This window comes from Lotus japonicus, chromosome 1, assembly GCF_012489685.1.
Source record: "Lotus japonicus ecotype B-129 chromosome 1, LjGifu_v1.2".
Taxonomy (NCBI): Eukaryota; Viridiplantae; Streptophyta; class Magnoliopsida; order Fabales; family Fabaceae; genus Lotus; species Lotus japonicus.
In genome coordinates this window covers 6,690,732-6,706,063 of record NC_080041.1, presented here as the reverse complement: position 1 = coordinate 6,706,063, position 15,332 = coordinate 6,690,732, and the positions used below count along the sequence as shown (strand labels likewise).

The window sequence follows — 15,332 nt, the reverse complement described above, 5'->3', positions numbered from 1 at the left end:
CTTTTCTGAGTGCATAATTCTTTCAGAAACTTTGCATATCTTGGAATTTGCTTGAGTGCATCAAGTAGAGGTATGTGAATATCTCCAAGATTCCCTTATCTACCTCTTCCTTCTTCTTGCTGGGCATAGCTTTCGGAGGGAATGGAAGAGGAATGGAAGGTGGTTGTACTTGGAAGGTTCTTGTGGCAGTGGTCTCTGTCTCCTTTTCAGGTTCAGGCTCTGGCTCTGGTCCATGATCTGCATCAATTTGCTTCCCCGACCGTAAGGTGATGGCACTCACATTTCTTGGATTCACAACCGTCTGAGAGGGCAGCTTATCAGAATTCTGGGACTGTAGCTGGTTTATTGAAGTAGCCATCTGTCCTATCTGGGTGGTCAGATTCTGAATGGAGGATCTGGTGTCTTGTTGGAACTGTATGTTTTGGGCTGTCATCTGCTTCAACATATCCTCCAATGAAGATTCTTTAGATTGCGGTGCAGCAGGTGCAGCAGGGTTGTTAGCCTGTTGTTGCATTGGAGGAGGAACATATGGTCTAGCATTATTCTGAAACGGTGCTTGGGCAGGTTGTGACTGATCAGACCATCTAAGATTTGGATGATTTCTCCAGCCAGGATTATATCTGTTAGATGACAGATCATAATTTTGCTGAGGTCGATTATTGAAAATGTTGGCAGCATATGCTTCAGGATTCTCATCCGTAGGTTCCTGCAGAGAAGGACAAACATCAGTATTATGGTCTTTAGTGCAAATGCCACAAACCTTTGCCTGTTGTGAAGGTTTATTCTGGTTCATGGCCAATTGAGTAACCAAGCTGGCAATGGTTTCCATCCTCTTCTCAAGCTTGTCCATCCTTGGATCTGTCCCAATCTCATTAACAGTTTTAACAGCATCATTACTCCTTGTGTGAAACTGCTGAGAATTAGCAGCCATCTTCTCAAACAACTGCCTGGCTTCAGTAGGAGTCATGTCATTCAATGGACCTCCACAAGAAGCATCAATGAGATGTCTTTCCATGTTGAGCAAACCCTCATAGAAATACTGAACTAGGAGCTGCTCGGAAATCTGGTGATGGGGGCAGCTCACACATAGTGTCTTGAATCTTTCCCAGTATTCATGTAGAGTCTCTCCATGTAGCTGCCTGATTCCTGAGATGTCTTTTCTGATTGAAGTTGTCCTAGAGGCAGGGAAGAACTTCTCAAGAAACTTTCTTTTCAGGTCGTCCCAGCTTGCAATGGACGAAGGAGGCAGGTTATACAGCCAAGTCTTTGCAGTTCCCTGAAGAGAATGAGGAAAAGCCTTCAAACAGATATGATCTTTGTCAACTTCAGGAGGCTTCATGGTGGATATGAAAGTACGGAACTCCTTGATATGCATATGAGGATCTTCACCTGCAAGACCACCAAACTTAGGCAATAAATGGATTAGTCCAGTTTTGAGTACACATGGTACATCCTCAGGATACTGGATACACAAGCTTTCGTAGGTAAAATCAGGTGCAGCCAGCTCCCTTAATGTTCTTTCTCGCGGTCCTTCTTCAGCCATGTTATCAAAAACTGCAACAAATTCAGAATCAAAATCAAGGTCAGAATCAGAATCACTTGAATGAGGATCAATTACAAAAGCTCTACGTGCTCTAATTAACCTATGAAACTCTCTATCTATTTCAGAAATAAATGGATGCAAAAACCCAGGATTTGCCCTAGTCATGCAACACTAAGTATCCCAAGTAGAATAAGAATGAAAGTAAATCTTTTTTTTTTTTCAAAATCCTAAAAAAAACTTTTGGCGGAAGGCCTTTTTTTTTGCGTTTTTAAGAATCGATCTCACGGCGTAGCTGTCACAGATGGATTGGAAGATAATATGTTGAATTCCGAGTTCTGGAGCAAAAGATATGGCTGTTTGAAGTTACAGCCTAATTATCCTTCAAAAATCACTAATCCTTACCTTCACAGTACCTGCGTCAGAGATCGAACTTGTTAATACTACTAATAATAATACTAATAATACTAATAATACTAATACTACTAATAATAACTCTATTAAACCTTTGGTAAAGACGATAATCCCCGGCAACGGCGCCAAATTTGATCGAGGCCGTACCCGATACAAATAATTAAATTAGAAAACTGTAGTAAACTAGGAAGTGACTCCTAGGTTGTTTCCCAAGGATTATCGTTTCAACAAAGACTCAATATTAATACTAACAAACGCACACACACTGGGGGGGGGGGGTTTGTGATTCAGTTTAAAAATACTAACAGAAAGTAAAAGCAGATTAATATGATAAGTAAAGACGGACGAATCCCTTCGTTCAGTATATCGCTGCTCAATCACGGGTATCTAAAGATCAATTCTTGTTATTAGTTTCCTAGTTCGTGAGAATTAATTAACTAAGCGATAACTAATTCACAGATTCCTAAACTAAGCGATTAAGAATCCTTTACGCCCTAATATGAACTAAGCGAACATACATCATCTTCTAATTCGTGAACCTAAGGAATTAAGCAAACCTAAGCCAGAATTAGAGATGAAGAAAACTAATCATGCGAATTCTATTAAGCACTATACCTCAAGAGCGCGATATACTTTGCAAAGGAATTCGTTCGAAGGAAATTAGCCTTCCATGGATGGGGCGAATTCAACAATTATATTGGAGAAGAGACTAGGGATTAAAAGCATAAACCCTAGCAGAACTCTAATAATTACTGAAATTCGAAATTGCATATAATAATAATGTAGAAGGTAAAAGGTTCTTGTTTCTCTCAGCACAAACCCTTAAATAGGAGCTGAGATCACAAATCCTAATCAAAATCAAATCCTAAAAGATATCAATAAATCCTAATAAATCCTAACAAATCTAAGGATAGAGTTTTAAAATAACAACCTAAATAAGTTTGAATCTGAAAGATATCAAACTTAATTTATTCCGAAATTAAATCCTAATATTTCCTAAAATACAATCTTCACTCCAGCACAATCAAATCTTCATTCCGCAAATCTCCAAAATGCCCTTGATGTCAAATAAAACCTGAAAATAAGAATAAACGTAATTACACCAAATAATAGCAATCTCTGTCAAGCAAGGTCAATTAATTACGAATAATCATTAATAATGACAAATTAAGGCTATATAAAATGGGTAAAATATTGCTCATCAATACCTCCCCCTTAGCTGCGGAACTCCCCCTCAAATAGTGCAGCCCACAACACACAAACAAATAGCACATCCTTGACATCTTCCTGATGCACACATCACAGTAAAGTAACCAGCAAGTAACTAGTAACAAGCTATCTAACAGTAGCAACAACTTGGAGTAACAACACGAACACACTTTTCTTCCACAGAAACAACAAGTACACAACTTAGTCTTGAATTCTTGAGTGTAGGCTTCATATTATTACATACCAAATCATACTAGTAGCTACTCCCCCTTTTTAACACAAATTTGGCAAAGGATGCTCAAATACAGTCAAACAGAAAAAAAATAGCAGGAAAATGCAACAATGCTTAATCATCAGAACTGGATTCCTCCCCAGTTTCTTCTCCATTCTCATCAGATCCTTCCTCTTCATCAGTGCTTGCATCTGCAGCAGCAGCAAGGGCAACACTTGGCTCACCCTCTTGGTCCTCTTCCTCTTGAAGCTTAAGCAACAACTCATCCACCTTGACCTTCCTTGCAGTGCTTGTAGTGATAGTCTCCTGAAGAGCCTTAGACACAACCTGCAATTCATCAATAACATCCATTCTTCTAGCCTTGCTCACAGGAGCAGATGCAAATGTCCTGCCGGATGGCACAACAATGTCTGGGACATGAGGCCTAGAAAACAAACGATGGTCCAAAGTGATAGGAGCACCTTTGGGCATAGCCGCCTCATCATCCCTGACAATCTTGGGATGTTGTTGCAGAATGATCTCTGTGATCAGAGATGGAAAAGAGATAGGAAACTTCACAGCACATGTCTCTGCGTGCTTCAAGGTCTGCTCAAACACAAAAGTACCAAAATCAACAGGAATCATATTACCAATCTTGTAAATTAACTTGACAAGAGTGGAAGAGATGGCAGAGGTATGTTGAGTAGGGACCCAATTCACAGCACCAATCCTGTTAAGATTGCATACTTCACACTGAGATTCTCAGTGGACAAAAGCTTCTTCTTGGGCCATTTATGAACCTTCTCAGCAGTGAGTTCCTTGGCAACTACATCCAAGGATGGCTCTTCATCAGCAACTGCAACAAAACTTCTTCCAAGTGCCTTGTTGATCACATCAGGAGAAAACTTCACACGTTTTCCCCTGACATACACCTTCTTGTATTCATCACTCTCAGGAAGTCCCACTTTCACAGACAAATTCACCACAAATTCTCTGACAAGCTTCTCAAAACAACTTCCAACCTGTAGAACAGTCTTCATTAGCCCAGCCTTCTCAATGAGTGCCATAACTTCCTTGCACTCAAGCACATCAGATCCAACCTACCTTTCAATGGCAAGTCTCCTTTGATAGACATACTTCCACTTGAGAACATTTTCTTCATAATGGAAGGAGACATTGTCAAGAGGGGCAGCAGGAACATTCTTTGGAATACGCCTTCCAACAAACTTCTTTGTCTCAGCAGGCACGATGTCTGGGACATCTGCTTCAACATCTGAGTCAGACTCAGAGACAATAACATGGGCCTTCTTCTTCTTCTCACTCTTGCTTTTCTCAGCCTTTGTTTTTCATTTCCCTTTCACATCCTTCTTTTGGGACTTAGGAGTAGCAGGAGAAGATTTTGTCCTCTTCTGAGAGACAGAGGGGACTTCACTAGTAGAGGTCCTTCTTTTTCTTTTCAAGTGGGCAACAACACTTTTTGAAAAAGTTTCAGACAAAGGAACTTTAGCATCATCAGAATCATCGCCTTCAGAGATGTTCCGAATAGGAACCTGGATTGGTTCATCAGAGTGGGTTTCTTCAGAGGAAACATGCTCACACGACTATTGCGGTGTAACAACTCTCTCTTTAGACTGTGGCAGTTTGACAGATACCATAATTGAGTTCTCTACTTTCTCTTGAGTTACCCGTGACTGGAAAAAAATTAAAAACAACATAAATCAACATATACATGCCTAATTTTTAATGCAATTATTATTGGCAGAAGAAAATTAGTTTTAATGTCACCCTTGCCTCACTTGCCTTTGGAACTTTAGGGTCCATAAATGTGAACTACAAACACCCCAATGGTGCTGTTCCTGAACTGTAAATAAAAAAAATGAGGTACTAGAAACATGCCTTCAGAGTGGGCTACTTACAGGGGGTCACAGAAATATCTACAGTTGGTGGTTTTGCAACCGATGATTTTCCAATTAACATTCGGTCCTTGTATGAGGAGGTATTCCACCCATCTGATTCTAACTCACAATTAGATATTCATAGGGGATCAATTCTTGGGAATGGATGACCGTCATTTAATCGTACCTTTAATAGAGGAAAACACAATAGAGGTTAGAGCAGTATAACATCAAAACACCATATGGATTAGAGCAGTATGAATTAATACCCGCATCAATGATCTTTGTTGATATGTTCAAGTACTATACAATGGTGTTGAATGGGTGGTGCTCCAGCTATAGGTAATAATTTCCAACAACCATCATTCGACAACGTGATTAGGACAAGTTAAACGTTGTAGCAACAATGACTCCCATTTGTGGTATTGCAAACCATTTTTCTTTTGTTGCCTTGTTTCCTGGTCTGGCTCTTATCACATTTGAAAAATCATTTTCCCCAAGCATATACTGGTACTTTGGAGCTCTAGTTTGCATCTCCTCAATCATTGACTTCTGAATCTCATGTCACGCGTCATCTCCCTTTCCCAAAAAGTTTGGACAACTCTGAATCCACAATTCCCATCTGGTTTGACATTTCTGATGTTACATATATGAGGCTGGAGATTGGTGGACAGCTTGTCCAATAAACTCATGTTATTTCATTCCTCAAGAGATGTCCATTTAGGAACCAATGGAGTAGGAACTGTGGAATCAGGAAATGCAAGCTCTTCAAGTTTTTCTAGGATTCCCTTCTTTGTTGGGGCTTGTTCAAATTTCAAGGACAAGGCTGCTTTCCATCCCTCAGGAAATGTCAATTTAGGAACGAATGGAGTAGGAACTGAGGAATCAGGAAATGCAAGCTCTTCAAGTTTTTCTAGGATTCCCTTCTTTGTTTCGGACGTCGGCTTGTTCAAATTTCAAGGACAAGACTTCTGATGCTAACTTTGATTTCAGCTCAAGTAATTGTTCCTCTTCTAAAGGAGCCCTCTTTGTTGGCTTAACCTTGTCTTCAACTAACCCTTTTTGGCTGAGGGAAGATTTTGATCTTGCATGGTTATGAAGACCACATTTAACATGCAGAAACCAATAATTCCCTTCAGTTTTCCTTGGTCTTCCTCTTAGCGTAAACGGACAATCACATTTTTTTCTTCTACGACTCCTAGCAGTCGACTTGCCCTTGTATGGTTAGTATTTACCCCTCCGCTCACACCCTAATGTCAAAAATTCCTTCTTTCCATAGGAAGACTTTGTCGTAGTAACAACAAATCTATTCTTCTCCCCCACGAATCGGGCCCAATCAAAGAGTTCATGCTGATTTTGGAATTTCTGCAAACAACAAACACAATTAGCTTATTCTTTAATAAACTCAATCAATGTATTTATCATATTAAGCACAATGTGAACCTTATTAGTTGTAAATTCTTCTGTACAATATATTATGTCATCTGTTTTAGCGTGAAACAAATGGAAATTGAAAAGAGTAAGAATCAAAACTTACTTAGGGTGGCATCAAAACTTATATGGTAGTAATTTTAAATTATTTTGTGATTCTTCCATTTCCAATTGTTTCACGCTAAAACAGATGAAATAGATGACATGATAGATTTTACATAAGCATTTACAACTAATAAGGTTCACATTGCACTTAATATGATAAATACAATTGATTGAGTTTATTAAAGAATAAGCTAATTGTGTTTGTTGTTTGCAGAAATTCCAAAATCAGCATGAACTCTTTGATTGGGCCCGATTGGTGGGGTAGAAGAATGGATTTGTTGTTACTACGGCAAAGTCTTCCTATGGAAAGACGGAATTTTTGACATTAGGGTGTGAGCGGGGGGTAAATACAAATCATACAAAGGCAAGTCGACTGCTAGGAGCCCTAGAAGCAAAATTGTGATTGTCTGTTTACGCTAAGAGGAAGACTAAGCAAAGTTTAAGAGAATTATTGGTTTCTGCTTGTTAAATGTGGTCTTCATAACCATGCAAGATCAAAATCTTCCCTCAGCCAAAAAGGGTTAGCTGAAGACAAGGTTAAGCCAACAAAGAAGGCTTCTTTAAAAGAGAAACAATTACTTGAGCTGAAATTAAAGTCAGCATCGGAAGCCTTGTCCTTGAAATTTGAACAAGCTGACGTCCCAACAAAGAAGAGAATCCTAGAAAAACTTGAAGAGCTTGCATTTCCTGATTCCACATTTCCTACTCCATTTGTTCCTAAATGGACATCTCTTGAGGGATGGAAAACAGCCTTGTCCTCGAAATTTGAACAAGCCCCAACAAAGAAGGGAATCCTAGAAAAACTTGAAGAGCTTGCATTTCCTAATTCCATAGTTCCTACTTCATTGGTTCCTAAATGGACATCTCTTGATGAATGGAATGACATGAGTTTATTGGACAAGCTGCCCACCAATTTTCAGCCTCATATATGTAACATCAGAAATGTCAAACCAGATGAGAATTGTGGATTCAGAGTTGTACAAACTTTTTGGGAAAGGGCGATGACGCGTGACATGAGATTCAGAAGTCAATGATTGAGGAGATGCAAACCAGAGCTCCAAAGTACCCGTATATGCTTGGGGAAAATTATTTTTCAAATGTGATAAGAGTCAGACTAGGAAACAAGGCAACAAAAGAAAAATGGATTGCAATACCATTTTTCTGATTTGGTCTAAATTTCACTAACTTATTTCAAGAAGCTAGCGGCAATTTTTTTCTTACATATTTCTTCAATTCTACCCGATTTTAGGACCAATGCTCACCTACAAACACAACACGAAACAAAAACAAATCATTTGAACTAAAACAAGTAAAATGCATGCTAAAATTAACAGGAATGCATGATAACACTTCAAAAAAAATGCAAAAGACTAAGGAAATAATATGCAAGGTGCACACTTATATATTCTCTATATGACATCGATGGAATCAAGAGAAAGAAAATTTAAGTAATTTCTCACAACAACAAGTAAATCATCAAATAGAAACCCACTAGAGCCTAGGACTTGGCTTCTCCAGACGTTCCAATGGCTACTGGAATTCTGCTCTCTAACTGAATACATAACTGAATCTCCCCAACAACCCCTCACATTCATAACCTCCCCCTCATCACTGACTCATGCATTTAATTAAGGTGTATAATTAAGCATTCAAGTCCAAACATAAAACACCAACAAACAAAAGTTTGTGAACATGAGTCTAGTCTGTGTTACACACTAACAAAGATAAAAATATCCAAGAATGCAAGTTGTTTCCTTTCATCGGAAAACAAACCTGAAGGGATTCTATCTCATGCCCACGGTGGTGGTTGCGGCCGTCTGAAGAGAGAGTGGCGTGCAGACTGCAGCGCAGAGGCGACTACGTACGTACAGACACAGCGGCGATGATCTTCACTCTTTCAAACCCTCTTCTGCTTCTATAATGGGAAAAAAAAAGTTTCCGTTATAACAAAATGTTACCGTTTTATTTTTATTGATATCAATTGATTCAGTTTCATTTAATTACAAACAACATCTTAAAAGATACGTTACTAAAAGAAAATACCGTCTACAAAATTCATATCCATTGATTCAGTTTCATTTAATAGAATGTACAACTGTAGAATTAAATTACAAACAAGATCTTTAAAGATTTTTACTTATTTTATATTTTCAAATAATATTATAAAACTTTTATTTACTTTATTTATTTATTACAACAAAATGTTATCATTCTTAATTATGTTATGTGTTTAGAATTTTACGTCAAAAATAACAACATTTTAAAAGATACTTTACTTATTTATTATTTACAATTTTTATTTAATTTATTTATTTCTATGGTGTGTGATATATATTTCATTTTTTTTTAAATTAGACTCATGCAAAATAAATTTAAGCAAGCAATGTCTATCTATCTATCTATCTATCTTCTATAATCTTTATAAAAAAAAAATTGAAAACATCTTCCCCAATCGTGATAAATGAGGGACAAAAAATGAGATTAAGCTTTTAATTTATCCATCTCTTCTCTTCTCAAATTTTCAAATACATTTCTTAGTTGGTTCTCTTCTTTCATTTTCTATGGTAGATCTCTACCCACTCTCTTGCTCATAGATACATACAACACAGTTCAATATTCTTGTTTTTAGAATCTGCTTACTGCTTCTCTCACAAACCATACAATATTTTGTTTTAATGTAAATATAGTGCTTTGTTTCATGTCTAATGCTTGTCACGTAGCAGAACACACACTTTTTGCTTGTTTACTGAACAGATAAAGAACTGAAAAAGAGAGCCAATCGTTCTAGAACATATTTAAACATTTTTAACATTTGTAAAAATTTTATTTGGTTAATTTAAGCGGGCCATTGAATTTTTTCCAGCTTCCAGAACATATATATACCTTCGCAATTGTTCCAGATTTTGAACTTTACATTATCCTCTCCATTCTCTCACTCACTCACTCACTCTTCAGGTTCATATGCACTACACAAATTCTTTAATACTTCCAATTCCGAACTTTCAACCATAGCATCCATTTCTTCAATTGTTGGCGGGACAGTTATCAACTTTATCAAATTTTCTAGCTGCTTAGGCTTAAGCTTTCCTTATCTTTCTGAACTTTCTTCAAATCATTTACACTTCACTTATATTTGTATTTTATTTTTTCAACAGATTTTTATTGCTATGTAGATTATAATCCAAACTTTTATTGTATTCGACAAACTTTTGCAATTCAGAAGCTGTAGTCTTTGCTTCATTCATTACATTAATAAACATATTCATAAAATCATATTACAACTCAGGCATTTTTGTGATTATGATTGTTAATGTTAATGAAGCAAGTACTATGACTTTTAAAGTGTAGAAATTTGTTGAAGAAAATAAGATTTGGGTTATGCATCTAGATAGTCAAGAAAAATTGTTGGAAAAAGAGAATTATAAGTATAAGAGAAGCAGGAATGTTTTAAAGAAAGCTTTGAATGTTAAAAAAGCTTTAGCTGTTAAAGGATTTGATGAGATTGGTGAATGCTAGCGTTACCTCCCAAATTGCTCTGATGACAATTGAAGAGAAGATACTATGATTGAAAAAGTATGGAGAAGCAAGTGGAAGTCCATAGTGCAATATGAGACTAGGGTGAAAGATTATGAGAGTAGTAGTGGTACTATTGAGAAGAGAAAACTTCTCATCTTACAATTAAAGATTTCTCATTTCATAAGTATTCATTTAATTTTTACTTGAAGTTCTAGAAAGCTCAAGTATCCTTGTAAGTGTTATTGCAATGTGTGTAAATGTGTATTCTTGTCTTCAATAATTCATATTACAATATATCCACTTGTGCAAAACTCAAAATCATACAAATAATATTTAGAGCTTCAACACCATAATATGTTTGATGAGCACATAACTTATTCATATGAAACTACAATTTTGAACAGAATTTGCTTAGTGCCCTGTACATCTCACTAATTACAAACCACTAATGAATCTTGTATGCTAAACCCAATTGTTAGAGCCCAGAAGCATGAAGTAAATGAAAATTGATAAAACAAATCACCATGCAGAGATGGTTTTGACAAACTAACTATCCTCACTCACTTCTTTGTTCATTTAAAGAGAGCCTCACACATAGAAATAATCTCAATACAATAAGCTACCTTGAGGAAACCATTAATTTGACACAAACAACTGTGGATGTAATGTACATAATGCACCCTGCAGGGAATTAGCTCTAGAAAACCATCTTGCAAACTCCAAACTACGAAAACCATGTGGATAATATCCTAAGATGGTCATAATAAAAGAATGGCTTCACAAATCTCCCCATTTGTTTCATTAGCACCTGCAACTGCATGATATCATCTGATGGGACATCTGACTCAGATTCAATCTAGTAATCAATAGCACCAGAATAAGGGTACGTTTGGGTAAACAACTTAATTAAGCACTTATCACACAAGACCATTTTCATAAGCTAATTTAGGAATTTTATTGAAATAAGCTCAAAATAACTTATTGGTAGATATAAACGTTTATCCATAAGCTAATATGAGCAGCTTATAAAAATAAGCTCAAAGCAACTTATAAGTAGGTCATAAACTATTTTCATAAGCTTACACAAATACTTGCATAAACGTTTATGCTATAAGATAAGCTCAAATAAAACATTCCAAACGCAGCCTAAGTAGTATGATCAAATTGATCATACCTCGAAAAGAAGGGCTTCTCTCAAAGTCCTTTGTTGCATGTAACATGATAGTGCCAGAGAGCACAACAATAAAGCCACATATTTCTGACACAATACTTCTAGTATCTATAAGTACTGTATTTGTAATCTCTCTCTGTTAGGTTGAATAATACACAGTTATCATTTCTCTAAAACTCTCTCTCACTTGCTCTTCACATTCTAAACACATAACCTGCCCTTCTAACATACACATGCATACAATCCCTCTTTTGCCGATCTTGATCCACAGCCCCATTAGACATCTGTGTCTTTTTATGTTGTGCTATTTAAATCTAGATTACGGTTTTAAATTGATATGTCAATCGTAAAATAATAGCTTAATAATAATTTTGCATGTAATTAATTTAATTTAAACAAACAAATTAGGTCCCTCAAAATATTAACACTAAAAATTCCTAAAGAGATTAGCCTAAGACAGATAAATCATGAGAATGAATATGATAAATATAACATTCTATAATGAAAACATAATGAAAAATATGTGCATGCAAACAAATGACACTAAAAGTAAAACATACTAATGCAACTCAATCTCCCCATGCTTAAATGTTAAAGGGGAGAAAAAGGATAGAACTAACAAACTCAACTTGGTGGTGGATAATGGCCTTGAGAAAGGTGTTTGTTAGAAATCCTAAGTTAGAACCACTTGTTATCTCTATTACTCCCCCTCAATTGGCTTGAGCTCAGCGGAACGTCATTAGGTGTTAGACTTCTGTTCTTGAGTCTCCAGAGGCATTGTACTGTATATACATCTTTCTTTCTTTTTCTTTTTTTTTCCGTTTTTTTTTTTCGTTTTTATTTTATTTTATTTTGGAAGCGGAAGTCATAGCTTGGATTAGACCTGCTCTGATACCATGTTAGAAATCCTATAGAACCACACAACACCACAAAACCTTAGACAATGGGTGTGTGTGGTTCTTTATTATATATACACTTGTAGACTTCTTTGAGTCAACCACTTGTTATCTCTATTAGTGTTAGTTCTGCAGCTATCATGTCATCTAATATGGCATTTTCTGATTTGGTCTAAATTTCGCTGACTTATTTCAAAAAGCTAGCAGCAATTTTTTCTAACATATTTCTTCAATTCTTCCCGATTTTAGGACCAATGCTCACCTACAAACACAACACGAAACAAAAACAAATCAGTTGAACTAAAACAACTAAAATGCATGCTAAAATTAACAGGAATGCATGATAGCACTTCAAAAAAGATGCAAAATACTAAAGCCTATTTATTTGATGCAAAAAAATATGCAAGGTGCACACTTATTTATTCTCTATATGACATCGATGGAATCAATAGAAAGAAAATTTAAGCATTTCTCACTACAACAAGTAAATCATCAAATAGAAACCCACTAGAGCCTAGGGCTTAGCTTCTACAGATGTTCCAATGGCTACTGGATACATGACTGAATCTCCGCAACAATCCCCCATATTCATAACCTCCCCATCGTAACTGACTAATGCATTTAATTTCTCTTTTTTCCTTTTGTTCTTTCTCTTTCTCACAAATACCCTCCACACCCCATCAAGCATCTGGACAATTTTATGTTGAGCTATCTAATGCTTATACTGTGGTTTTAAATTGTTAGTTCAATGGTAAAAAGAATTAGCTTTAAAACAAGTTTGCATGTAATTAAGTTAAAGTAAACAAACAAATTGGGTCCCGAAAGTATCATCACTAAAATATCCTAAAGAGAGTAAGCTAAGATAAATTAATTGGAGAAAGGATATGATGAGTGCGACATGCTTTAATTCAAAAACATATGCATGCAAACATATAACATTAAAAATAAAAAATGTTGATGCAACTCAATCTCGTTATGCTTAAATTTTACATTGTCCCCAATATGAAAAACAAATTTAACGAGGAGAAAAAGAAAAAAACCCAAAAATCAATGAGGTGGGGTATAAATGGCCTCGAGAAAGGTGTTAGTTGTGCATAACTAACATAATCAATGACATTTCTTCTTGTGCAGCTCTCATGTCATCTAATATAATGCACTGTTGAGGTTGCTCTGTTTCTAGGTTGTCCTCTTTTATGATTTGTCTAAATTTCACTCACTTGCTCCCAACCAGCTCTTTTTTCTAACAACCTTCTTTAATTCTTCCCAATTCTAGGACCAAGACTCACCGACAAACATAACACAAAACAAAAAAAAAACCATTTGAACTAAAACAAGTAAAATGCTTATTAAAATTAACAGGGGTCCATGATAACACTATAGAAGAGATTCACCATACTATGAAAATATTATGCAAGATGCACACACATCAACTCTAAATAGGACATTTACAGAATCTAGAGAAAAAAAAATTGAACTATTTCTCACCATAACAAGCAAAACAGCATTTAGAAACCAACAAGAGTCAGGGGCTTCTACAGAAGTTCCAATGGCTACTAGAATTTTGCTCTCTAACAGAATACAGACTACCTGAATGATTCTCCACAACTATCTCCCCACTCTTATAACATCATTCTCCACAACGATTTACCCACACTCGGATCCAACTTACTCATGCATTCAATTCCTCTGTTTCCCCTGTGTTTTTACTCTTCCTCACATTTACCCTAAACATCTTGGGCCTATCAATTGGTTCCAATAACTGATCATGATCCACAGCCCCCAGTCTATCTGGAATTCTTATGTTGCAGTTTTAAGTTGGTAGTTCAATGGTAAAAAAATTAGCTTTAGAAAAAGTTTGCATGTAATTAAGATAAATCAAGCAAACAAATTAGGTCTCTGAAGTATCAACACTAAAATTTCCTAAAGAGAGTGGGCTAAAATAGATAAATCATGGGAAAGAATATGATTAGTACCACTTCTGCAACCATAATTTAAAAATATGTGCATGCAAACAAATAACTCTAAAAAGGTTAATGCAACTCAAATCTCCCCATGCTTAAATGTTACATTGTCCCTAATGTTAAAGTAAAGTTAAAGAGGAGAAAAAGGAAAAAACTCACAAAATCAACTAGGTGGTGGATAATGGCGTTGTTAGTGATGCATAGCTCGCATAATGGATGACATTTCTTGTTGTGCAGCTCAAACGTCATCAAATATAGTTCATTGTTGAGCTTGCTCTGTTTCTAGGTTATCGTCAATTCTGATAATCGCTCGCTTGCTCCCAAAAACTATTGGCAATCTTTTCAAACAAATTTCTTCAATTCTTCCCAATGCTAGGACCAAACGTCACAACACGAAAACAAACAAAAAATCATTTGAACTAAAACAAGTAAAAAGCATACTGAAATTAACAGGAATGCATGATATAACAGTAAAGGAAATGTGCAAAATACTATAGAAGTAGTATGCAAGATGCAAACACATCAATTCTCAATAGGACACCAACGTAATCTAGAGAAAGAAAATTTAAGTATTACTCACTATATCAAGAAAAACAACAAATATAATTACTAGAGCCCAAGACTTCTACAGAAGTTCCAATGGTTGCTAGAATTCTGCTCTCTAATCGAATATACACTACCTAAATAATTCTTCACTACGATCCCTCCACACTCATAACTTTCCCCTCCTAAATTACTTATGCATCTGATTCCTCTTTTGTCTTTTGTTCTTTCTCTTTCTCACACATACCACCCACACCTTGGGTTTTTCAATAGGGTCCAATAGCTGATTTTGACCGGGGCCATTTTATGTTGAGCTATCTAAAGGTTTATATTGCAGTTTTAAATTGATAGGTCTATGGTAACATAATAGCTTTAGAACAAGTTTACATTTAATTAAGTAAAATTAAACAAACAAGTACCTAAATTATAAGATAGACAAA

At 36.0% G+C, this 15,332-nt stretch overlaps 1 protein-coding gene across 1 annotated transcript; it reads right to left on the bottom strand.

Moving 5' to 3' along the window:
• Positions 1-22: 22 nt before the first annotated feature.
• LOC130711522 (uncharacterized) lies at positions 23-1,708 on the bottom strand. Its single transcript, XM_057561223.1, has one exon. It carries the CDS (start codon positions 1,706-1,708, stop codon positions 23-25), a length of 1,686 nt encoding a protein of 561 aa, XP_057417206.1.
• Positions 1,709-15,332: the final 13,624 nt, after the last annotated feature.

Bases quoted from the DNA above. Each gene is read 5' to 3' on its own strand.
- LOC130711522 (XM_057561223.1), bottom strand. From the start codon at position 1,708: ATGACTAGGGCAAATCCTGGGTTTTTGCATCCATTTATTTCTGAAATA.